The sequence below is a fragment of the Terrapene carolina genome, unplaced genomic scaffold (assembly GCF_002925995.2).
Source record: "Terrapene carolina triunguis isolate 2854851 unplaced genomic scaffold, T_m_triunguis-2.0 Scaffold96, whole genome shotgun sequence".
Lineage (NCBI taxonomy): Eukaryota > Metazoa > Chordata > Testudines > Emydidae > Terrapene > Terrapene triunguis.
In genome coordinates this window covers 64,836,448-64,861,761 of record NW_020664447.1, presented here as the reverse complement: position 1 = coordinate 64,861,761, position 25,314 = coordinate 64,836,448, and the positions used below count along the sequence as shown (strand labels likewise).

Sequence of the window (25,314 nt, the reverse complement as noted above, 5' to 3'; positions counted from 1 at the left end):
ATGGAGATAATAATACATCCTTCCTCCCACCCTTTTTCTGGCTTTAGATTGTAAACTCTCTGAGGCTGGGTTTGTTTCTCCCTATGTTATTTCACAGTTTCTAGCAGAATCGAGTCTTGATCTTGGTTGTCACCTCAGGGATGATACTGTAATATAAATAGTCAAGGGAGGAATCCTGCTTTTGGGTCCTTGGACCTGCAGGACCTACACCTCTACCCTGATATAACACAAATTTGGATATAACGCGGTAAAGCAGCGCTCCGGGGGGGCAGGGCTGCTCACTCTGGCATATCAAAGCAAGTTCGATATAACGCGGTTTCACCTATAACGCGTTAAGCTTTTTTGGCTCCCGAGGACAGCGTTATATCGGGGTAGAGGTGTATTTCCAAAGTAGGGGTGACTGAACTCTCCTGCTTTCTGGAGTTTTGTTTTTATACTGTTTTACACTTTTTGTTAGAGTTGACCATATTTTTTCATTTTTGTTTGTTTTGAAGTGTTTTGGGCAGTATCTTCTAAAATGCTCACCTCCTTGGCTGGGTGTGGCTTTGGGGATAGGAGTAGTGGAAGCACTGCTGAGTCTGAGAGAGAGAGCTCTTAACTGGGAGTCACTGAGGCAGTTTCTAGGTGCCCCTTCTCCTTTCTTTTCTCTCTCCTCCTTGCAATTTTTTTTCTTTCTTTCAGCATGTGGGGCCTGCTGCTTCTCTCTACTCCATTGCCTCCATCTGTTCTCATGCCCAGTGTGTGGAGGGTGTGTGTGTTTCACATGTTTAATCTGGGGTCTGGGCCCTGGATTCGGGACCTGTCCCACCCACTTTTGTTGCCATTGGTTGGTGCGGACAGATCTTTGGCTGGATGATTTGCTCTCAGTTTGGTGGTAGAGTGTAAGTGGAGGTGGCTATAGTTTGCTGCCATTTTGGGCTCCCTGTTCAGCCCCACCCTTCCCATCCTTAATCTAGTTGCTGGATCTCTGGTGATGCCAGGGGGTAGGTTGATCCTCATTTTGGAATCTGGAAGGGATTTTGCACATAAAGCAAAATTGGTAAATTGCTATGTAGGTTTCCCCTCCTTCCATCCAGCACCTTGGATATTTGGTTTTGGGACATTTAAATTACAATTGTTGCAATTTTGGCAGGTTCTAGAGAAGTTGGTGAGTTAGAAAGTATGCAGTTGAAGTCCTTGTAACCCAGTGGGCTGCCTGGACATTGGTTCTGGGCATGGCAATACATAGTGAGGGTGTATGCCTCCATCTTGCGCAGCTTGTAGCTCCTCTCTTCTTTCCCACCTCCTGCATGGGAGAGAAGAGCAGGTCAGGATTCTGGCTTTGAGTGAGAGTCCCTTGGAAGGCCTGAGAGTGTGGCGAAGGCCTGGCCTTCATACTCCTCCTCAGGTTCATAGCCCACCAGGCCCATTCATGCCCGTTGACAACCACAATGCAAGATCCCTACCAGGTAGTTTGGGGTGGTTAACTCAGTTAAGTAGTAGTTTTAAATAAACTGCATTTAACCACATTATAATGTCTCTGTCTCACAGGGTATGTCTACACTACGGGATTATTCCGATTTTACAGAAACCGGTTTTTGGCAACAGATTGTATAAAGTCGAATGTATGTAAGCACATTAATTCAGCGGTGTGCGTCCATGTACCGGGGCTAGTGTCGATTTCCGGAGCATTGCACTGTGGGTAGCTATCCCATAGCTATCCCATAGTTCCCGCAGTTTCCTCCGCCCATTGGAATTCTGGGTTGAGATCCCAATGCCTGATGGGGCCAAAAACATTGTCGCGGGTGGTTCTGGGTACATCCTCTCCCTCCCTCCGGGAAAGCAACGGCAGACAACCGTTTCGCGCCTTTTTCCTGGGTGAACAGTGCAGACGCCATACCTGAGCAGCTCAAGACAGCAGTCATGAACATTGTAAACACCTTGCGCGTTATCGTGCAGTTTATGCTGAACCAGAACCTGCAAAACCAGGCGACGAGGAGTAGGCTACGGCAGCACGGTGATGAGAGTGATGAGGACGTGGACATGGAATTCTATCAAACCACGGGCCCCAGCGCTTTGGAGATCATGCTGTTAATGGGGCAGGTTCATGCCGTGGAACGCCGATTCTGGGCCCGGGAAACAAGCACAGACTGGTGGGACTGCATAGTGTTGCACGTGTGGGATGATTCCCAGTGGCTGCGAAACTTTCGCATGTGTAAGGGCACTTTCATGGAACTTTGAGACTTGCTTTCCCCTGCCCTGAAGCACCAGAATACCAAGATGAGAGCAGCCCTCACAGTTGAGAAGCGAGTGGCGATAGCCCTGTGGAAGCTTGCAAGGCCAGACAGCTGGTCAGTCGGGAATCAATTTGGAGTGGGCAAATCTACTGTGGGGGCTGCTGTGATGCAAGGAGCCAAAGCAATCACTGAGCTGCTGCTACCAAAGGTAGTGACTCTGGGAAACGTGCAGGTCATAGTGGATGGCTTTGCTGCAATGGGATTCCCTAACTGTGGTGGGGCGATAGATGGAACCCATATCCCTATCTTGGCACCGGAGCACCAGCGCAGCCAGTACGTAAACCGCAAGGGGTACTTTTCAATGATGCTGCAAGCACTGGTGGATCACAAGGGACGTTTCACCAACATCAATGTGGGCTGGCCGGGAAGGGTTCATGACGCTCGCGTCTTCAGGAACACTACTCTGTTTAAACGGCTGCAGCAAGGGACTTACTTCCCAGACCAGAAAATAACCGTTGGGGATGTTGAAATGCCTATAGTTATCCTTGGGGACCCAGCCTACCCCTTAATGCCATGGCTCATGAAGCCATACACAGGCAGCCTGGACAGAAGTCAGGACCTGTTCAACTACAGGCTGAGCAAGTGCAGAATGGTGGTAGAATGTGCATTTGGACGTTTAAAAGGTCGCTGGCGCACTTTACTGAGTCGCTCAGACCTCAGCCAAACCAATATTCCCATTGTTATTGCTGCTTGCTGTGTGCTCCACAATCTCTGTGAGAGTAAGGGGGAGACCTTTATGGCGGGGTGGGAGGCTGAGGCAAATCTCCTGGCTGCTGATTACGCGCAGCCAGACACCAGGGCGATTAGAAGAGCACACCAGGAAGTGCTGCGCATCAGAGAAGCTTTGAAAACCAGTTTCATGACTGGCCAGGGTACCGTGTGAACGTTCTGTTTGTTTCTCCTTGATGAAAACCCACCCCCTTGATTGACTCGTTCTCTGTAAGCAACCCACCCTCCCCCTTCGATCCCAGCTTGCTTTCAAAGGAAATAAAGTCACTATTGTTTAAAAATCATGCATTCTTTATTAATTGATTATAAAAAGAGGGAGAGAACTGACAAGGTAGCCTGGGTGGGGTTTGGGAGGATGATAGGAGGGAAGGAAAAGGCCACTAAAAAAGTTCAAAGTAATGACAGCCTTTTGCTTGGGCTGTCCACTGGGGTGGAGTGGGAGGGTGCATGGAGCCTCCCCCCCGCGTTCTTACACGTCTGGGTGAGGAGGCTATGGAACATGGTGAGCGGGGAGGGAGGTTATACAGCGGCTGCAGCTGCACTCTGTGCTCCTGCTGCCGTTCCTGAAGCTCCACCAGACGCCGGAGCATGTCCGTTTCATCACGCAGCAGCCCCAGCGTTGCAGCCTGCCACCTCTCATCTCGAGCGTCCCTCATGGCCTCACGTTCACTGGCACCTTTCCTGTACTTTGATACCGTGTCCTTCCACTCATTCAGATGAGCTCTTTCATTGCGGGTGGATTCCATGATTGCCGAGAACATTTCGTCTCGCGTCCTCTTTTTTTCGACGCCTTATCTGAGGTAGCCTTCGGGACGGAGGAGGGAGGCTTGAAAAATTTGCAGCTGCGGGAGGGAGGGAAAAAAGAGAGAGAAGTATTTTAAAAGATACATTTTACAGAACAATGCTTATACTCTTTCACGGTGAACAACACTATTCACATTACATAGCACATGTGATTTCGGTACAAGGTCGCATTTTGCATCTTTTAATATTGAGTGCTTGCGGCTTTGGTGTTAGAGAGCACAGACGCAGGTCCGGGTAACAGAATTCGGCTTGCATGCAGCCATGGTAAGCCATTGTCTTTCGGCTTCTGCAGCTTTCCTACAAGCAGCGCCCTCCTTTCCCACATACCAAGCAAAGCCTGTTGAGTGCTGCAGTTTTCCTGTTAACGTGCAGCAACAGAAACCAAACTAACCCCCCCCCCCAATTCTCTGGGATGATCGCTTTATGCCTCCCCCCCACCGCGTGGCTGGTATCAGGGAAGATCGCCCCCCCGCTTGGCTAACTGCAGGGAAGGATTTATTTTCAGCCATAGGCAAACAGCCCAGTAGGAACGGCCACCTCTGTCCCCTTAATTAAATTCCCGTATTTCAACCAGGTTAGCATGAGCGATATCACTCTCCTGAGGATAACACAGCGAGATAAAGAACGGATGTTGCTTGAATGCCAGCAAACACCGGGACCATACGCTGCCAGGCTTTGTCATGCAATGATACCAGATTACTTGCTGCTAGCATGGCGTGGTCAAGTGTCCTACCATGGAGGACGGAATAAGGCTGCACTGCCAAGAAACCTTGTGGAAAGGCTTTTGGAGTACCTCCAGGAGAGCTTCATGGAGATGTCCCTGGAGGATTTCCGCTCCATCCCCAGACACGTTAACAGACTTTTCCATCCCAAGTCCTCAGGGCAAATTAATCATTAAAAAAAGCTTGCTTTTAAACCATGTTTTATATTTACAAAGGTACACTCACCGGAGGTCCCTTCCATGGCCTCATTGTCTGGGGGTTGGGAGGGTACTTCAGTCAGGCTGAGAAAAAGTTGCTGGCTGTTGGGGAGAACGGAGTGCTGTGTGCTCTCCGCAAGCTCGTCGTCGTCATCCTCCTCCTCCTCTTCCCCATCCGCAGAATCCTCAGGCATGGCTGAGATTACCACTGCCTCGGAATCCACAGTCAGAGGTGGGGTAGTGGTGGCGGCCCCCCCTAGAATTGCATGCAGCTCAGCGTAGAAGCAGCATGTCTGCGGCTCTCACCCGGAGCGACCGTTTGCCTCCTTTGTTTTTTGATAGGCTTGTCTGAGCTCCTTAACTTTCATGCGGCACTGTAGTGAGTCCCTATTGTGGCCTCTCTCCATCATGCCCTTGGAGATTTTTTCAAATGTTTTGGCATTTCGTCTTTTGGAACGTAGTTCTGCTAGCACTGAATCCTCTCCCCATATAGCGATCAGATCCAGTACCTCCCGTACAGTCCATGCTGGTGCTCTTTTTCGATTCTCGGACTGCATGGTTACCTGTGCTGATGAGCTCTGCATGGTCACCTGTGCTCTGCACGCTGGGCAAAGAGGAAATGTAATTCAAAAGTTTGCGGGGCTTTTCCTGTCTACCTGGCCAGTGCATCCAAGTTCAGATTGCTGTCCAGAGAGGTCACAATGGTGCACTGTGGGATAGCTCCCGGAGGCCAATACCATCGAATTGCGGCCACACTAACCCTAATCCAACATGGCAATACCGATATCAGCGCTACTCCCCTCGTCGGGGAGGAGTACAGATATCGGTATTAAGAGCCCTTTATATCAAAGTAAAGGGCTTCGTTGTGTGGACGGGTGCAGGGTTAATTCGGTTTAACGCTACTAAATTCGAGATAAACTCCTAGTGTAGACCAGGCCATAGTTTCTGTGTCCACATCAATAGTGTGTTGCTGGTAGCTAGATTTACTTGTGAAGGAGCCTAAAATTCCAAGAGAGCAAGACAGAGATTCATACTCTAACATATTTTCCTAAAATGAGAAGGGATTGGGAAAAGAAAATCTAAAGGTCATTAAAAAGGCACCTAAAACCCCCAAACTTTATATTAGAAAGCTTTTCCTCTGAAAGTAGGAGCTGTAACAAGTAATAACCACAAAGCATATAAAAAGATACATTTCACTTGAGTTGAAAATGTCTCTAAAAAAAGTTTCACATTTAGTTGATTTGTCTGCAGCTTTTGCTCTATGCTAAAATAATAAAAATCTGTGTTCTTTTTAGTCTTATTGTGTGTTTAATGTTTAAAGTATTTATAAAGATGACTAATATCTTTGTAAAAAAGCTTGAGGCACAAAACCAGGGAAGAGTTGTGTTCTTATAGTATCAGTCACTCTGATAATGACTTAGTCATTTCTTGACTACCATGAATAACATTATAAAGGGAAATAAGAAAAGTTTTTGGAATAAAAAAGTTTAATTGTTCATGCATAATTTCAGCAAAGTTTACAGCTAACTTGTCACAGTGATTTTAATTTGACAGCATATCTTCTTAAATGGCAAATAATTCTTTTTCCTAGGTAGTATTTGTTTTAAGGCAGTCTTCCAATAATACATAAAAAGAAATGAGATTTTACTTGGCCTTAAAAAGGGTGGAGAAATAAATATGTAAAAAAAAATGCTGAAATCAGAATAAACTAAATGTGCAGACAGCATTTTAATCTTAACATCCATTGTCAGAACATACTTTATTTAAACAACTTACGACTATCTAATGCCAAAGAGAAAATTGAATTTCGTATTAGATTTTGTAGAAAATATGTGATATACTTTGTATAATGATTGTGGACTATAATTTTGAGCATATGATGCTGTATGTGTGTGTAGGAAATTGCTCCTTCTTGTACACGTATACCATTTACGGCAGGTGCTACAGTGCATTAAGTGACAAATATTTATTCCTGTGCACAACTTAGATATATATTCATAGATTCCAATGCCAGAAGGGACCATTGTGATGGTCTTGTCTAACCACCTATATAACACAGGCCATAGAACTTCCTCAAAATAATTCCTAGAGCATACTTTTTAGAATAAACATACAATCTTGACTGAAAAATTGTCAGTGATGCAGAATTCACCATGACCCTTACTAAATTGTTCCAATGGTTAATTAACCTCACTGTTAAAAAAGTATGTCTTATTTCCAGTATGAATTTGTCCAGCTTCAACTTCTAGCCATTGGATTGCATTGTACCTTTTTCCGCTAGATTGAAGAGTCCAATATTAAATACTTGTTCCCTATGTATATACTTATAGACTGTAATCATGTCATCCCTTCACCTTCTTTGTTAAGCTAACTAGACTGAGCTCTTTGAGTCTATCACATTAAGACACGTTTTCTAATCCTTTAATTATTCTTCTGGCTCTTTTCTGAACCCTCTCAAATTTATCTGCATCCTTCTTTTATTATGGGAACCAGAACTGGACATGGTATTCTAGTGCCAAATACAGAGGGAAAATAACTTCTCTACTCCTGCTTGAGTTTCCGCTGTTTATACATCTCAGGATCGCATTAGCTAATTTGGCCACAGAGTCAGCGGGAACTCATGCTCAGCTGATTATCCACCATGACCCCAAATCTTTTTCAGAGTCACTGCTACTCTGGATATAGTCCCCCATCATGTAATTATGGCCTACATTCTTTGACCTAGATGTTTACATTTAGTCATATTACAATGGATATTGATTGCTTGTGCTCAGTTTATCAAGCAGTCCTGATTGCTCTGAATCAGTGACGTGTCTTCTTTGTTATTTACCACCCCCCCCAATTTTTGTGTCATCTGCAAAGTTTATCAGTGATGATACTATGTTTTCTTCCAGGTCATTGATAAAAATATTAAATACTGTAGGACCAAGAACTGATCCCTGCAGGACCCCACTGGAAACACCCCCCCACACATTTTGAGATCTGACAGTGAGCCAGTTTTTAATCCATTTAATGTGTGCCATGTTAATTTTATATCATTCTAGTTTTTTAATGAAAATGTTGTACTGTATAAGACAAATGGCTTACAGAAGTCTAAGTATATTACATCAACACTATTATCTTTGTTAACCAAACTTGCAATCTCATGGAAAAAAAAAAAAAGATACCAAATTAGTTTGACAGGTTCTGATTTCCGTAAACCTATGTTGATTTGCATTATTTACATGACATCCTTCAGTTCTTTATTAATCTAGACCTGTAACAGCTGCTCTTTTGTCTTGCCAGAGATTGATGTCAGACTGACAGGGCTATAATTACGTGAGGGCTTTTCTTCACCACTGTACTAAATTGGCACTGCTGCGATCAATGAAGATGCGATGGACATAATTAATCCACCTCAACGAGAGGTGGAAGTTATGTCAACGGGAGAGCATCTCTCACCAACATAGCATGGTGTAGACACCGCGTTAAGTCAAAGTACGTTATATCACTCGGGGGGAGTGGGTTTTTTACACCCCTAAATGACGTAACTAATGTCAATTTAAGCGATAGTGTAGACAAGGCCCTGTTTACCTTTTTAAAAATTGGTACAGCATTACCTGTCTTCCAATCTTCTGGAACTTCCCCAGAGCTCCAAGATGTTTTGAAAACCAGCATTCAGCCAGCTCTTTTAAGACTCTTGGATGCAAGTTACCTAAATCTGCTAATTTTAAAAATGTCTAACTTCTGTAGTTTCTGATTAACTTCCTCCTGAAACAATGGTGGAATGGAAAGGGTATTATCACTATATGATGAGTCTGTACCATCTGTTTTTTTTCCTTAAATACAAACCAGAAATATATATTGAACAGTGTCTTTTCCGCATTATCATTGATAATTCTACCATTTCCATCTACTAATGTACCAATACGATTGGTGGGATTCTTTTTTAGTTCTTAAAAAATTCCTTCTTATTGTCCTTAACTCTGCTAACCATAGAGTTTTCCTTGTGTCCCTTTTACTTCTCATATTAATTTTCTACAATTCCTATCTTCTGATGTATATTCATTACTATCAACTTCCCCCTTCTTCCATTTGTTGTTATTTTTAATTTATTATAGCTGCTTTCCCTTCCCCGCTAATCCAGGTCAGGATTTTTTTTCTTGTGCTTAATCTGTTATGACATTAATCCATAAGCATTCAAGATCATTTTTTTCTGATTTATCAGTGACTCAGAAACACGTAATGCCATTTTTGACAGTGCCACTCCCCCTCTCCTTTTGTCCATTCCGTCCTTCCTAAATAGGTTATAACCACTGATTTTAACATTCCAGTAGTGCGAATCATCCCACCAGCTTTCAGTAATACAACTAGATCAAATTTATGCTTAATAATGAGGAATTTCAGTTCTTCTTATTTACCCAGGCTACTAGCATTGGTGTAAAGAAGTGGTCTCCAAACTTTTCATGGTCATGCCCCCTCCCCTGGGGGGCTGGGGCTGGGAGTGGGGCCACAGCTTTGGCAGGGACGAGGTTGGGGCGGCCCTTCCTCTTCCCAGGGAGTGACGGCTGCCCCAGTCTGTTGCCAGATTCCTGGCTTTATAAGTCCCTTCCTTCCCGACAGAGCCTGCTTGCAATCAATCCCTGACTCTTCCTCCAGGTTCAGCTTGTGGAGTTAATAGGCCTATCTGGCCACCTTAATACCTTCCAGTCCTGTGTGGAGTGGACACCCCATCACAGGCTTCATGTGTGTTTGTGGCTATGGTTGGGAGTTCCAAAGACCTAGCCATTTCATCTCACAGACTTTCAAAATAACACATATCTTGCTATGATACCATCTACCTGATGTCCCTCTCCTACCACAAGCACATATTCTATCAGAGCCCAAGCAGCATCTTCAGTATGCTTTTGCAATGCACCAATAACCGAAATCTACAAAGCTATTATGTGGAGCAGCTTTCTGATGTTTGTCAAGCATGATGCACTGGACTTGGTTGGTTGATCTGGTGCAAAGTTTGGGAGGGCTTGTACTCCAGTCTTTGTTAGACTGATACAGCTGATGCTCCTGATGCCCACCATCCTGATGAGGATACTGCTTGCTAGTCACGTACAGTGCGAATCCACACTGACACATACTCAAAAAGACTGTGTGGATATTTACCCTTCAGTAACTGTATGGTTCTTTGAGATGTTCTTGTTGGTGTGACTCTCATGAACCACCCTCCATCCCTGCTTTTGGAGTCTTCAGGTAACATGGGTTTTGAGTTGCAGGGGAACTGAGGGAGGATCAAGGCATTTTGCCTTTTAGGTCCTTGCATGAGGAGGCACGGGGTGTAAGCGCAGTCCTGACGGATGCTGCTATTTAAAAGACTCCAATCTTGCATCAATGAGGCTCATGTGCACCTATAGTGGGATCCACACTGACAATAGTGTTTCAATGAAACACTGTTACTGTACGGTAAGTAACTATTCTTTTCTACACCGGGTCCACTGTGCAGCAGTTGGAAATAAATTGTTGCCGTTTTTCGAAGTTCTTCAGGGCAGGGGCTCTCTCTATATGTGTCTTGTACTGCATCTGGCACAATGGCACCCAAATCTTACGGTCATAATAAAAAATAGTGGGGAAAGTGGTGGAGTTGTTTTGTGTGTGTGTGTGTGTGGGGGGGGGATGGTTCCCTCTCTTCCCCCTCAAAAACTTTCAAAAAATGTTTATCTTCAGGCAGAATCCAAGTCTTGACAAATAGAGTTTGAAAGGTGTTGTTTGTTTTTAAATTTTGAGCTACCTTAAATGGAAGGATAGACACAGTTAACTCTGCCACAACTTAACTCTAGTCGTTGCTCTGCTTCTGCCATAATAAAATGTACCTTTGGTTTGTATAATGCTTTTGATACAAACTATCAAATATTGTAGAATTAGATAATAACAGAAGGCCAGCGCCTGAGAAGTTCTTATGTGCTTAGCTTCAAGCTTTAGTCCTGTGAAGCTGCTAAGCTCTGTCGGAACAGATCATCAGGCTTAAGTGAGGCAGAACTCTGGGACACCACATGGTTGAAATGACAATGGAGATCTTGACATCTCTAGATAAACTGAAATGACAATTGTTTATAATACTTTAAAATCCTAAAGCTAGAAAATTAAAAGAAAACCCAGCAAAAGTTCTGTTTGAAAAGTACAATATTATGTTTCCAGCTTAAATACCAACTATTCTTTGTTTAAAAAAAATGTTAAAAAGTAAGGAAATGGAAAACTAGGAGTATACACACTGCCATAAAATAAAATACACTCTTCCAATGATAGCAATCATCTACATAATCATTTTCACATTATCAAAACAATCTTAACTTACATAAAAATCAAAATTAAGCATAAAAACATTACATTATCATTTAGCTTTAGTAACATAACATTATATACATCACAGTTCTTATATACTCTATCTACCTAAATAGCTTTCTGTTTAAAATTCTTTAAATGCAGCCTATTAACAGGCCTACAATAAGCACAGATATTACAACATACCTTGCTAAATAGGATACCCCATTCATGCAATCACTGCTCAGAAAATGACTACTATGACTTGTTTCACATAACATTTCCGATCAATAAATCAAAATGATATCAAATTTAAGATTGTTTTGATAACATGGATGTGAAAATAATTATGTAGTTGTTTGTTGTAATTGGACTGTGGTAGTCTGTTTTATTTGATGGCAGTATTTATGCCCTTAAATTGTCAGTTCCTTAGTTTTTAACTTTTTTAAAAAAATGGGGAATAGTTGTTGTTTATGTTGGAGATGTAGCATTGTACTCTTCTAAACTTGAAGTTTTAAAAGTGTTTAATTTTTTTCTTTTCTGGATTTAAATGGGTATTATATATTTTTAATTATTTTTATATATTTTTAGTTTTGGATTCAGGATACAGAAATGATAATTAAGGGATTGCATTATTGCTGGAAAAATTATAGTCACTAGATATATTACTGTAACAACCTATTAGTATGTTCCAGATCACTGGTTTGTAGGATGATTCTGGAAAAAAAATTTGGCCAGGAGCACAAAACCATTGGCCATGATACATCATCATATGAAAAAACAGATCATGGAACAAAAACAAGTTTAAAACGTACAGTTGAGAACACTGTCCACTTCATATAATTTCTCTCGGGGACCCTCTGGTTACCTTGTATATCTTTCAGCTAAACAATATTCAAATATCACTAGGGAAGACAAACAACCATATAAACATATGAAGTTCAATTTTAGCTTGAACAGAGCCTATCAAATTGAAAAATGTAGTTTTAGAGCCAGTAATGTAGAGTCAGATTCAATCGTACAGACAGATCAGATGTTACATTGGTATTCAATAGCTCTATTAGTTTCTCAACAGATCCTGATAAAGTGGTTTCCTATATTATTTTACTTTGTGTTTTTGTAGGTTTTGGATCACTTCCTCCATTTCTTTCCTGGAAACTCCCCTTTTAGCTGAAGAAAAGTGTTCCATCTCCCTTATTTCTAAGGATATGGTATTCTGGAACAGCTAGATTTTCTGTTCATTTCAGTTCAGGTCTTTAGATAAAAATCTTTTATCACCAAAGTCTGTCAAGTGCATGATCATGGGTTGGTTAGCCTCGCCCATTCAGGTGAGGCATCCTGGATGCTATATAATAAGCCATATGCACACCAAAAGTCATACTACCCTTCCCCAGGGGCTTCAAAGTCCATTAATTCACCCTGTTCTCTAGCGAACAACATATCTACTCCATCTTACCCTATATTTTCCTGTTTCAGGAGTTCTGGTGTTTGGATTGGCTTCTGGCGTTAAAATAAATCAATCTGGTTCTGTCTTGATCTATTTTCTGGCATTTCCTCCATGTAACAAGCTGGCCTTCTCTCCCACTCACAAAGGACCCACTGCCACACCCAGAGTCTCTTTCAGGCAATTTTATTTTTTGAAATACAAGCCAAACAGACAAAATCCGTTCCTCAGCCTACCCTAGGCTACGGCTCCCAGTGTTTTTCCCCCTTCAACTCTGTCCTTCCTGCTTTTGGGCTTCCTGCAGGAATCTTCTCTGTTACGTTCACTGAGCACTGCCAGCCAGGGCTTTCTGCCTGGAGGGCCACTTTTTCCTGGCAGATTCCTACTGCCTTTTCTCCCAAGGGACTCTGGCAACCTCTTCTAGGAACTTCCTGCTGCTCCTGCTTTCTTCAGCTCTCTGGCTGCAACTCACTGGGTTTCTCTCAGCAGGTTCCCACTGCCTTCCCTCACAGGGGACTTTGGCAGTCACTCCCAGGGAACTTTCTGCTTCTGGTCTGTCTGTCTATTCCCAGGGATCCAGTAGTGAGAGCCCTATGGGTATACCCACGCTGCAATTAGATACCCGCAGCTGGCCCTTGCCAGCTGATTCAGGCTTGTGGGGCTCGGCTAAGGGGCTGTTTAATTGTGGTGAAGATGTTCGAGCTTGGGCTGGAGCCCGGGCCCTAGGACCTTGCAAGGTGGGAGGATCCCAGAGCCCTGGATGCTTCCTGAGCCTGCAAGTCTACACTGCAATTAAACAGCCCCTTAGCCTGAGCCCCGTAAGCCCGAGTCAGCTGACATGGGCCAGCAGTTGGTTTTTAATTGCAATGTAGACATACCCTATGTCTGCTCTCTCTGCCCCTTTTTGGACTGATTCTCTGGCCTGATTCATCCATGCTTCACCCCTCTAAGGCCCAGGTGCCTTCTCTTGTAGCCCAGTTGGGGTCTGCTGACCAGGCATAGGTGCATTTGCCTTGCTCCCTCATAAAGGGCCAATGTCACCTTGTGTCACCCTCATTGTATTCAATAGCTCTAATGGTAAATATGCAAAGCTAATTCTTCCCCTCAGGTAGTTCCTATTATGCTGAATGTGGGGATGGGTTGAATGACTAACTTGGCAGAACCCCAAAAATAAATATAAAAAAATTAAGTAAAGCAAGACTGGTTTATTTATTTCTAGATAGAAAGTTCTATTTCACTTGCAGGAATTGCTAAGTAAAATGTAAGAGCATACATTTGAATTAATTCTTTAGATCCACAGGCTAGATTTTCCCTGGTGGAAATCAAACTGGTTGCTGGTGTCTATAAGTTAATTATATCTCTTTGTGCTTAAGGATAAATAATCCAAAGAAATGTTTCCCTACAGTGAATATTATTATTCATAAAATGGAGGTTAACATTTTACATCTCCACAGTGAGATGAGTGTCTTCAATTAATTGAACATTGTTTTCTGTACTTTGCTTAAGCTTAGAATAATGTTTCATTAACAAGTACATGGAAAATGTAGTTATATGAACAAGATGTGTTCTCTTAAGGTTTGTGGAGAAATAATTATTTTTAATGACCCAGAAAGTCTGGAGAACCTATTATTTTGGACTGACATCCCTTATGCTATCACCAGAGAGTCTGTACATGGAAAGTGATAACAGCATTTGTAATCAAATATTGTTTGGTGTATGAGTCAAAAGGTTAGCCATTGTATAAAAGCTGTGGAAGGGTAGGCATAATGATTTCTGATGTTGTATTTGGCTGCTTTAACTTCTATCATGTTCCAAATTTGAATCCATAGCCTTCAAAGGTTACAGTATATAAATATTGTGCGTAAGTATCTTTTTTTAAAATTCTCTTCTTAGTCAGGCAGATTTTACAAGTTTAAACAGTTACTTTTCTTCATAAGCCAAAAATCATATTTGTGTATAGGATAGTAGAGCAAGTTTGTGGTCATTCTCTATATTTAAACTTTCACCAGTAGACACATTTCCATTTTACTTTATTGATATTTATATAAGACTTAGCTTGGTATTCTTATTTATTATTTTAATATTTGTACTACAGTTGTGCCTAAGGGTCCCAACTAAGATACGAGTCTCATTGTTCTCATCCTTGTACAAATACATAATGAGAGACAGTCACTGTCCGGAAGAGCTTGCAATCTAAATTGACAACACAGACAGTGAGCGCAAGGAGAAAAACTGTTACAGAGAAGGAATATACTTGTTGAAGGTCACACAGCAGGTCATTTGTAAAGTTGGGATTAGAACCCAGGTCGACTTTCAGTGCAGTATCCTATTTACTAGATCACACTGCCTCTTCATACTCATTACAAGGAATGCCCAGAGACTAATGCAGAAAGTAATGTAATCTTGTTTAGTTGTCAGACAATTGTAAAATAAGGGTGACAACTCTGTTTTGATGGTGAAGGAGGGATTCTAGGGCTTTCCCCATTTTTACCATAGGTCAAATAGTCATAAAATGAATCCAGAAATTGATAATTACTTTGTTCAGTGCTCTCAGAGGGTGATGCTGGAAAAGCCTGGAATCCAAGAGTGGCTTCATCTATCCTTTAAAACTCAGGATTTTACCAAGATAAAATAGCACTGTGTGCTTCTTTTTCTTTGTCTAGTTAATCTTGGGAATAAGCATCATTATCTTGGTGCTTTGTCAGCAATATTATGAGATCATCTAGTTAATAGTTGCCCTGTGGTTTGCTTGTGGCCTTTGCTGGACTGGTATATCAATAAGATACAGACAGACTGTGTTTACTTAAATTCAGATGGAAATAACAAGTTATAAAGTCTTAGTACTGATGAGTAGTACAATATTAGATGATTGATAATTAATAGTAAATTTTTTTTATTAACATAAGAACATAAGAACGGCCGTACTGGGTCAGACCAAAGGTCCATCTAGCCCAGTATCCTGTCTACCGACAGTGGCCAATGCCAGGTGCCCCAGAGGGAGTGAACCTAACAGGTAATGGTCAAGTGATCTCTCTCCTGCCATCCATCTCCACCCTCTGACAAACAGAGGTTAGGGACACCATTAAAGGTATAGTTGTTTATATTTCTCCTTAGCCCAATGTAGATGCCTCTCCCACCTCTGAAGGTCAGCCCTTCACATCACAGGACCATACAATTTGACATACCAAAGCAGATGAATAATCCATCAAATCTGGTATCCAACCTCTGGTAGCAGCCAATGCCTAATGTTTTGGAGAAAGGCAAATGCGCTCTTCCACCATAATGTGCTTGGTCAGTAGCATAACTGTGTACATGGAGGGAAGCAGGGGAATTCCTCCTTGGTGTTCTGAAGCATAGGAGATGACATGCACACATTACTCTGAGAACCCTTAAGGATAATCCTTTTCTTTTTACCCATCCTTATGCCCTTTTTGCATGGCAATCATCCTTCCTGCTGAGGGCATGGAAAGGCTCCTCTGATAGCTCTTGAACTTCTCCCTTTCGTCATCTGGAATAGGTCATGGCTTCTTCTGGAGGCTGTGTGTTGCAATTGTATTGGCTAGTGGGGTTAATTGTAGAGTCATAACAATCAGACTTCTCTTTCTAGAAGTTGAGCCTATTGCCTCCCCTGTACTCTTTCAGCATCTGCTGCTCTCTGAAAAAGAAGTGAAGGTCTCAAAATCCAGCCTCAAACATTCTAGTACATAAAGTTACCTCTGGACTCATGAAGATAGCCAGATTGGGTGAACACTAAAAGATCAAGTTTCTACAAACATCACCAAAATGGGGAAAACAAAGATTACATGATACATAAGCAAAATTACTGCTAATAAATAGAACATAAGAACGGCCATACTAGGTAAGACCAAAGGTCCATCTAGCCCAGTATCCTGTCTGCCAACAGTGGCCAATGCCAGGTGCCCCAGAGGGAATGAACAGAACAGGTAATCATCAAGCGATCCATCTCCTGTCACCCATTCCCAGCTTCTGGCAAACAGAGGCCAGGGCCACCATCCCTGCCTATCCTGGCTAATAGTCATTGACGGACCTATCCTTCATGAATTTATCTAATTATTTTTTGAACCCTGTTATAGTCTTGGCCTTCACAACATCCTCTGGCAAAGAGTTCCAGAGGTTGACTGTGTGTTGTGTGAAAAAATACTTCCTTTTGTTTGTTTTAAACCTGCTGCCTATTAATTTCATTTTGTGACCCCTAATTCATGTGATATCAGAAGGAGTAAATAACACTTCCTTATTTACTTTCTCCACACCAATTTTATAGACCTCCTTAGTTGTCTTTTTTCCAAGCTGAAAAGTCCCAGTTTTATTAATCTCTGCTCATATGGAAGCTGTTCCATACCCCTAATCATTTTGTTGCCATTTTCTGTATCTTTTCCCAATTCTAATATATCTTTTTTGGGATGGGCCAACCACATCTGCATGCAGTAGTCAAGATGTGGATGTACCATGGATTTATATAGAGGCAATATATTTTCTGTCATCTTATCTATCCCATTCCTAATGATTCCCAACATTCTGTTAGCTTTTTTGACTGCCGCTGCACATTGAGTGAGTGGATATTTTCAGAGAACTATCCACAATGATGCCAAGATCTCTCTCATGAGTGGTTACAGCTAATTTAGACCCCATCATTTTATATGTATAGTTGGGATTAGGTTTTCCAATGTGCATTACTTTGCATTTATCAACATTGAATTTTATCTGCCATTTTGTTGCCCATGCTATTTTCATGAAGCATTTGTGGAGCTTTAATATACAGAAAGATGCTTGTATAAATTGGAGAGACTGCAGACTCATTTATATATAGAGTGATGAATGTCAGAATATGTAAGATGTTTAAAATTGCATTTATTTCTTTCACCACCTATATTAAAATTAAAATAGAAGGAAAGCATAGATTTTGGTCTTAGTGTGTTTCCTGCTCTATAATTATTTGGCCTCTATGAGAAAGTTATATAGTTTTCAGAACCGCATTGAGACAGTGTAGATTAGGTATGCCTCTAGGTATGACATTCTGGGCTGTGAGATTTTTATCAGTGGGATGTTCAGTGAAATATATGAATAAGAGATGGAACACCTACCAGGATAACCCAAATATGCTGTAAGAAGTGGTCCTGGTGATTGTGTAGCTGGCATTCTTATTTCTGAGTTAGTACTGAATCAATATCCCAGTTTGGTTTTAAGGGGTGCTTTGCAGCTGGAGATAAACATAGTATGTTGGCCATCTGAGGTTATTGAAAATCCCATAGTGCATTTTGAAAGAGCAGGAATAGCAACTCCAATAATCTTCCAATTTACTTAAATTTCCACAATGGTTTCAATTACATAGTGTTCTTTACTTTCTGTCCTAAAGTATTGCTGTGTGCTATTCATTATTTGTAAAAATGTGTTTTCAAAAAAATACTGTTTTAACTAGCTGTATACTAGAATTCACAGCAAGATCAGTTTTTAAAATACCCTTTTTAAAAAAATTGTGTCTGCTTATGAAACATTCAGGAACAGGTGGTTGGGTGCGGGAATATTTGACTTGTGATTAAGTATTAGATATTGGCTGGAGTCACAAAACTTCATCCAGGATTTTAAGCACCAAAAGGGGAGTGTTTGGATTCCAGGTACTTACAGTAAAATTCAAGATAATATAATGTACTGTTTGTACCCTCTGTTGGAGTGCGAAGAGTTGCCATTACAGGGAGATGTGTTCTGTGACATAACAGGTTTTTCCATCTTTAGTTACAATGATCTTCTAAGTTGTTGCACGTAATCTATAAATAGGAAAGTGATTTATTCATAAGCTACCCTGTATGTTGCTTTACTACTATTTCATATTGTGTATCCCTAAGGACTGTACTTTTATAATACAATGTGTTTGTATACAGGTGTTAACATCTGACTTGGAAAACAGGGAGAAGCAGCAGCAAAGGATGCTGGACCAGCTGAAGGAGATACAGAGCTGCTACAAGGCCTGTGAGAGTGAACGGAGGCAAACTGAACTCCAAACTGCTGAGCTGGCCCAGCAACTTGAAGAGTCTACTAAGGAAGCAGATCAGTACCTTGCTGAATTCAGGCAGTCTGAGACCCTTAGGCTAGAGACTGAGAAGAAGAAAGAAGAGTTGAAAGTGAAAGCTCAGGAATCCATTCGACACTGGAAGCTGAAATATAAGAAACTGGAACGTGATATGGCAAAACAGAATGAAACCATCAATCAGCTGATGGACAAGAGCAATCAGGTAAGAGCAGAGCCTTTATTTTTCCTCTCCTTTCCCTTTTTATTTTAGAAATAGAGATGAGGAGGTGACATATGCACTTGCCATCTAACAACTGCACTGTGAATTTACATAGGCCACAAAACAGTTGGCAGATACTAATGACTTTCTTTCTGTTGACCTACGCTGGATTCATACTCTCAGCCTAGAAGTAAAAGGAGGGGTTTAGAATTATTAGGAACTGGGGAAACTTTTGGGAAAAGGGGAGCCTATACAGGAAGGATGGGCTCCATCTAAACCAAAAAGGAGCCAGATTGCTGGCACTTAAAATTAAAAAGGTCGTTGAACAGTTTTTAAACTAAGGGCTGGGGGGAAGCTGACAGGTGCAGAGGAGCATGTGGGTCAGACAGAGGCATCCCTTAGGGGAGGAGCTATAAATGGAGATTCTCTATGTCCTAGTAAGGAGGAGAGAATGGAAGATGATAAAATACGGGTAGGATCTGATGAGAAATAGCAAATGAAAAAAAGTCCCATTCAATTACATCATGTAATGTCAGACAGCTAAAAAGTGACAAGTTTTTAAAGTGCTTGTATACCAATGCTAGAAGTCTAAATACAAAGATGGGTGAACCAGAGTGCCTTATATTAAATGAGGATATTGATATAATAGACATCACAGAAACTTGATGCAATGAGGATAATCAATGGGACACAATGGTACCAGGGTATGAAATATATTGGAAGGACAGAACAGGTCGTGCTGGTGGAGGAATGGCATATGTGAAAGAAAGCACAGAATCAAATGAAGTAAAAATCTTAAACGAACCAAACTGTACCATGGAATCTATATAGATAGTAATTCCATGCTCGAATAATAAGAATATAGCAGTATGTATATATTACCAACCACCTGACCAGGATGGTGATGATGACTGTGAAATGCTCCGGTAGATTAGAGAGGCTACGAAAATAAAAAACTCAATAATAATGGGGGATTTCAGCTATCCCCATATTGCTTGTGTACATGTCACCTCAGGACGGGATGCAGAGATAAAGTTTCTTGACACCTTAAATGACTGCTTCTTGGAGCAGCTAGTCCTGGAACCCACAAGAGGAGAGGCAATTCTTGATTTAGTCCCAAGTGGAGCACAGGATCTGGACTAAGAGGTGAATATAGCTGGACTGCTTGGTAATAGTGACCATAATATAATTAAATTCAACATCCCTGTGGTAGGGAAAACATCACAGCAGCCCAACACTGTAGCATATAATTTCAGAAATGGGGACTACACAAAAATGAGGAAGTTAGTGAAAACAGAAATTAAAATCTACAGTGCCAAAAATGAAATCACTGCAAGCTGCATGGAAACTTTTTAAAGACACCATAATAGAGACTCAACTTAAATTTATACACCAAATTAAATGTATACTCCCAAACATAGTAAGAGAACCAAAAAAGTGCCACCATGGCTAAACAAAGTAAAAGAAGCAGTAAGATGCAAAAAGGCATCCTTTAAAAAGTGGAAGTTAAACCCTAGTGAGGAAAATAGAAAGGAGCATAAACTCTGGCAAAGTGATGTGTAAAAATATAATTAGGAAGGCCAAAAAAAGAATTTGAAGAACAGCTAGCCAAAGACTCAAAAGTAATAGCAAATATTTTTTTAAGTACATCAGAAGCAGGAAGCCTGCTAAACAACCAGTGGGGCCACTGGACGAATGAGATGCTAAAGGAGCACTCCAGGACGATAAGGCCATTGTGGAGAAACTAAATGAATTCTTTGCATCGGTCTTCACGGCTGAGGATGTGAGGGAGATTCCCAAACCTGAGCCATTCTTTTTAGGTGACAGATCTGAGGAACTGTCCCAGATTGAGGTGTCATTGGAGGTGGTTTTGGAACAAATTGATAAACTAAACAGTAATAAGTCACCGGGACCAGATGGTATTCACCCAAAAGTTCTGAAGGAACTCAAATGTGAAATTGCAGGACTACTAACTGTAGTCTGTAACCTATCATTTAAATCAGCTTCTGTACCGGATGACTGGCAGATAGCTAATGTGATGCAACTTTTTAAAAGGGCTCCAAAGGTGATCCTGGCAATTACAGGCCTGTAAGCCTGACTTCAGTACCGGCAAACTGGTTTATACTAGTACTATAATAAAGAACAATATTGTCAGACATATAGATGAACATAATTTGTCGGGGAAGAGTCAACATGCTCTGAGCAGAGTTAGATGACACTGATTATAATAGTGGTGTCTGGTCTTCATTGGAGCTCTTACTGGTGATAGTGATGGTAAGAAATTCTAGGAGTTATGGCTGAGTACACTAGACCTTGGTTTTATATCTCATCTAAAAGACAGCAGCATAGCTTCCCTTATTTTGTGGGATTGGTGGCTGATTTAGAAGGAACAGACCCACCTCTTGAGTCAACAGCACAATTTCTTGCAGCACTTGGGATTTTCTTTGGAGCTCTCTCTTCAAAGTTTTCATCATCATCTCACTCTGCAATTTCTCAGTGCTGGTGGGATTGCAACCCAGGGAGGGTGTGGTTACAGGTTTAGAGTGCTCTGATTAATGAAATTTTTATCTTTCAGTAATTGGCTGAAAAATTAGCATTGTAATTGCAATTATAGAGTAATGGAGTTTAAGGGCAAAAGGGACCACAAGATCATCTAGTCTGACCTCCTGTATATCACAGGCCACCCAGCATCCTCACCTTAACCCCCAAACCAAAATTAAACCAAAGTATTACAACTCACAGAAATGTAGACTGTTATGTGCCGGAGGCAGAGAATAAGAGGGACTGAGGTGCACTAGTGCCCAAGGTCCTCCCAATGACAGGCAAGTGATTATAAGATACACCCAAATAATCCTGGCGAGTGACCCACAACTACACGCTGCAGAGGAAGACCAAAACCTGCCAAAGTCACTGCCAGTCTGTCCTGGGAGAAACTTCCTTCTTGACTCCCATATGGATATCAGTTAAACCCTGAGCTAGTGAGCAGGAACCAGCCAACCAAGCACCTGAGACAGAGAATGCTCAGTGCTACCTCAGAGCCCAATACTGGTCTCAGTAAAATGTGTTTTGAATAATAAAAGTAGAAAAAACAAAAACGTGTAACCTGAAATAATTGAAATGTGATCAAACCACATTTGGTCCATCAGCAAACCACTTTAACAGAATGTTAAGGTTGGATGGGTTCAGCCTAACATTTAAAGTCGAGGAAATGCCAGATCAAAGATTGCACATAGAACTTTAACTCTTTCCTGTTGTATGTGTGCATTACAATACAATCATTAGTATGAACACTGTCTCAAATGGCCGACACTATTGTGGTGGGTCAGTGCGCTGCCCCTTGCCCTTATTCTTGGGCATTGATGGCTCCACTAGTGCCCTGGTGCGGGAGAGAAGGGGAGCCGGGAAGGGACCCGGGTCTGCCCCCTACTCCAGGTCCCAGCCCCTTCAGCTTCACTGGCTTCTTACCCTCTTTCCCCTTGGGCAGGGTTTCTCTTGGTCCTCTATGCTGGGGGAGTACCTCTGCTCTGCTTGGGCAGGGTTTCTCTTCCCCTGGTACTCCTCCAAACTACAGTCAGTTCTCCTTCCCTTCTGTCTGACTGAATAGGCTTTTTTTATTAGATCTCTGGCATGGTCTTAATTGGCTCCAGGAGCTCTAATTAACCTGTAGTAACATTTCCTCAGTCCTCAGGGAATAAGGCCCTGATCATCCTGGGGCTTATATAGCTCCCATTGAACACTCTCCTGCTGCCCTTTGGCCTTGCAGTATCATAACACACACACTTTCTCTGTGTTGTACCGTTTGCCCATAACCGTAGACACATATATCACATGTGTATTATATTGTGTGTGCTAGAAAGACCTATGAAAGTCTCTTGTATAAATCACAAGGAGCCCCGTGCACTAAACAAGATGAAACTTACAAAGTTGTAAATACTTTTAAGCTGTTTTGGAGGTTTTGAGAAATAGTAAAAGATGGAGCTTTTGTGCATGTGTATATGTCGTTAAAGACAGTAATGTAATGTATATAGATGGAGTAAAGATTCTTCATGCAATCTTAACAGGCATTTCCTGGCTGTTTTTAAGTAGTGGTTCTGAGAATGCATAAATTTAAAAAATTTCCATAGAACCAACTTTCCATAGAACAATAAGGCAACCTTCTCTGAAGAGAGGTATCTCCTGTCAACATTTCAGCATTTTGTCCAAAATTTAAAAAAAACACAGACTACCTAAAGTTAGGCTCTGAAATGCATATGTAGGTATCTACATAAATAGCTAGATTTTCCAAAAAGATGGGCACCCAACAGCTCTCACTTACTTCACTCTCCTTGTACTAAAAGCAGCTAAGCCTTTCCAAATGGTCCAAAAAAGCCCTACACACCTTTGGGCTGAAACCAGACCTAGAAAATTTCTGTTCAAAAGCTGAAACTTTCAGAAAATGATGAATGTTTGGAAACACTTTGGCAAACTTGACTATAGCTGTTGCTAGTGCTCCATAAAAAATACTGTACAGGTACTGTAATACTTGTAGCACCATTCATGTGAAGGGTTTAAAGCTGCTTTATACATGCTAATCAACAGCTCTGTGAGGAAAGTAGTATCCCAATTTTCTAGTTGGAGAAAATTTTGTGACCTGGAAATGCTAAATGAATTGCTTAGGGTCACAAGTCAATTGGAGAATGAGGGAATCAAACTACCAGTTCCCCACTGTAACCGTTAGACCTGGGGTCCCCAACGCAGTGCCCGTGGGCGCCATGGCATCCGCTGGGGCATCTAAGTGCGCCCGCGTACTGGCCGGCAGATGAGCATCTGCCGAAATGCCGCCGAGAAGCAGCGTCATCCAGAGGTGTCGCTGCCGAAATCGGCGGCATTTCGGCGGCGACGCCTCTGGATGCTGCTGCTTGTCGGCGGGATTTCGGCAGCGACGCCTAGTGACGTTGCCGCTTGTCGGCGACATTTCCGCAGATGCTCGTCCGCCGCCACGGTCCTCCGTGGCTCGTCGTCTGGCACCCACCAGACTAAAAAGGTTGGGGATCACCGCGTTAGACCATAGTCCTGATGCCATGTCTTTGTACAAAATAGCATTATACGGTGTGGTATAGAGAATAGATCAATGGATTGGGACTCAGGAAACCTGATTTCTATTCCTGGCTCTGCCGCTCATCTGCTGGGTGACCTTGGGCAAGTCATTAACCTGCATGCTTTAGTTTTCCCATCTGTAAAATGGGGATAATGATATTTGCCTCCTTTGTAAAACACTGAGATCTATTGAGGAACAGCGATAACTAGGTATTACAATTCTTATTCACATTTATAAAGCACAATAGGAGAGTGCTTTACTCACATTTAAAAAAAAATCCCCCTACCCTGAGAAGCTTAAAAATTTAAATTAAATCAATGTAGAACACTTAATCTAGACAAAGGAAAGCATTAGAGAAAGGAGGGATGAGAGTTAAAACAAAGATAACATGAGTTGTATAGAAAGTGAATAATGTATGTTTTGATATTTTAAAATAAAGACCGAGGTAGAGCAAAAGGTGAAGAACAGACAGCATGGGAGTTGAATACATGTAATAAAAAAAAAAAAAAAAGGAAGGAAGGCGGTTTTGAAGCTCCGTTACAAGCCCACAAAACTAGTTTTTGTATAAAACAGGGATCGGCAATCTTGGGCACACGGCTCGCCAGGGTAAGCACCCTGGTGGGCTGGGTGGTTTGTTTACCTGCCGCGTCCGCAGGTTCCGCCGATTGCGGCTCCCACTGGCCGTGGTTCGCCGCTCCAGGCCAATGGGGCTGTGGGAAGCAGCACGGGCCGAGGGATGTGCTGGCCGCTGCTTCCCGCCGCCCCCATTGGCCTGGAGCGGCGAACCGCAGCCAGTGGGAGCCACGATCGGCCGAACTTGAGGATGCGGCAGGTAAACAAGCCGGCCCGGCCCACCAGGGTGCTTAGCCTGGTGAGCCGCATGCCAAAGGTTGCTGATCCCTGGTATGAAAGGATAGATGAGCCCAATCTTTGTGATGGCAACTCAAATAGTGCTGTAATGAGATTGAATCTTCCTACAGATATTGTATTTAAGATTGTCTGAATTGGATTTTTCTCTTTTAAGTTTTAAAATTTTCCCATTAAAGATGCATAAAAATGCTAAATGGTACTGGTATGTTTTTATCCTTATTTAAAAATCTGTTTGAATCTTGTTTTCCACATTAGAAGTTATCAGCACCTTGCTAACAGGTTTGACAGATGTGTGTGACATCTGAAAAAAACTTCTTACTAGTGGATATATAATATAAAATAAACTGCATGTCATTATGGGGACAAAACACAAATAGCTTATTGTGTATATGTATATTTAAAATAGTGACACACACACTTTGCATCTGAGGATTTTAGAAACCTAGATACAGCATTTATCATGAGCTTCAGGGAACTAGCTGAAAATAATTTGGGGGTCTTTAAAAATTTACAGACACAATAATTTAGTGCAGGGGTCGGCAACGTTCGGCACGCAGCTCATGAGGGTAAGCACCCTGGTGGGCCGGGCCAGTTTTATTTACCTGCTGACGCGGCAGGTTCGGCCAATCACGGCCCCCACCGGCCGCGGTTCGCCGTCC

The 25,314-nt window shown here is 42.0% G+C and overlaps 1 protein-coding gene across 1 annotated transcript in view; it reads left to right on the top strand.

Moving 5' to 3' along the window:
• CEP128 (centrosomal protein 128) overlaps nt 1-25,314 on the top strand; it is a 163,289-nt gene that overhangs the window by 91,492 nt on the left and 46,483 nt on the right. Inside the window, exon 13 of the mRNA XM_024192734.1 lies at nt 18,361-18,711. Coding sequence (XP_024048502.1) covers nt 18,361-18,711 — 351 coding nt within the window. The remainder of the gene's footprint in view (nt 1-18,360; nt 18,712-25,314) is intronic.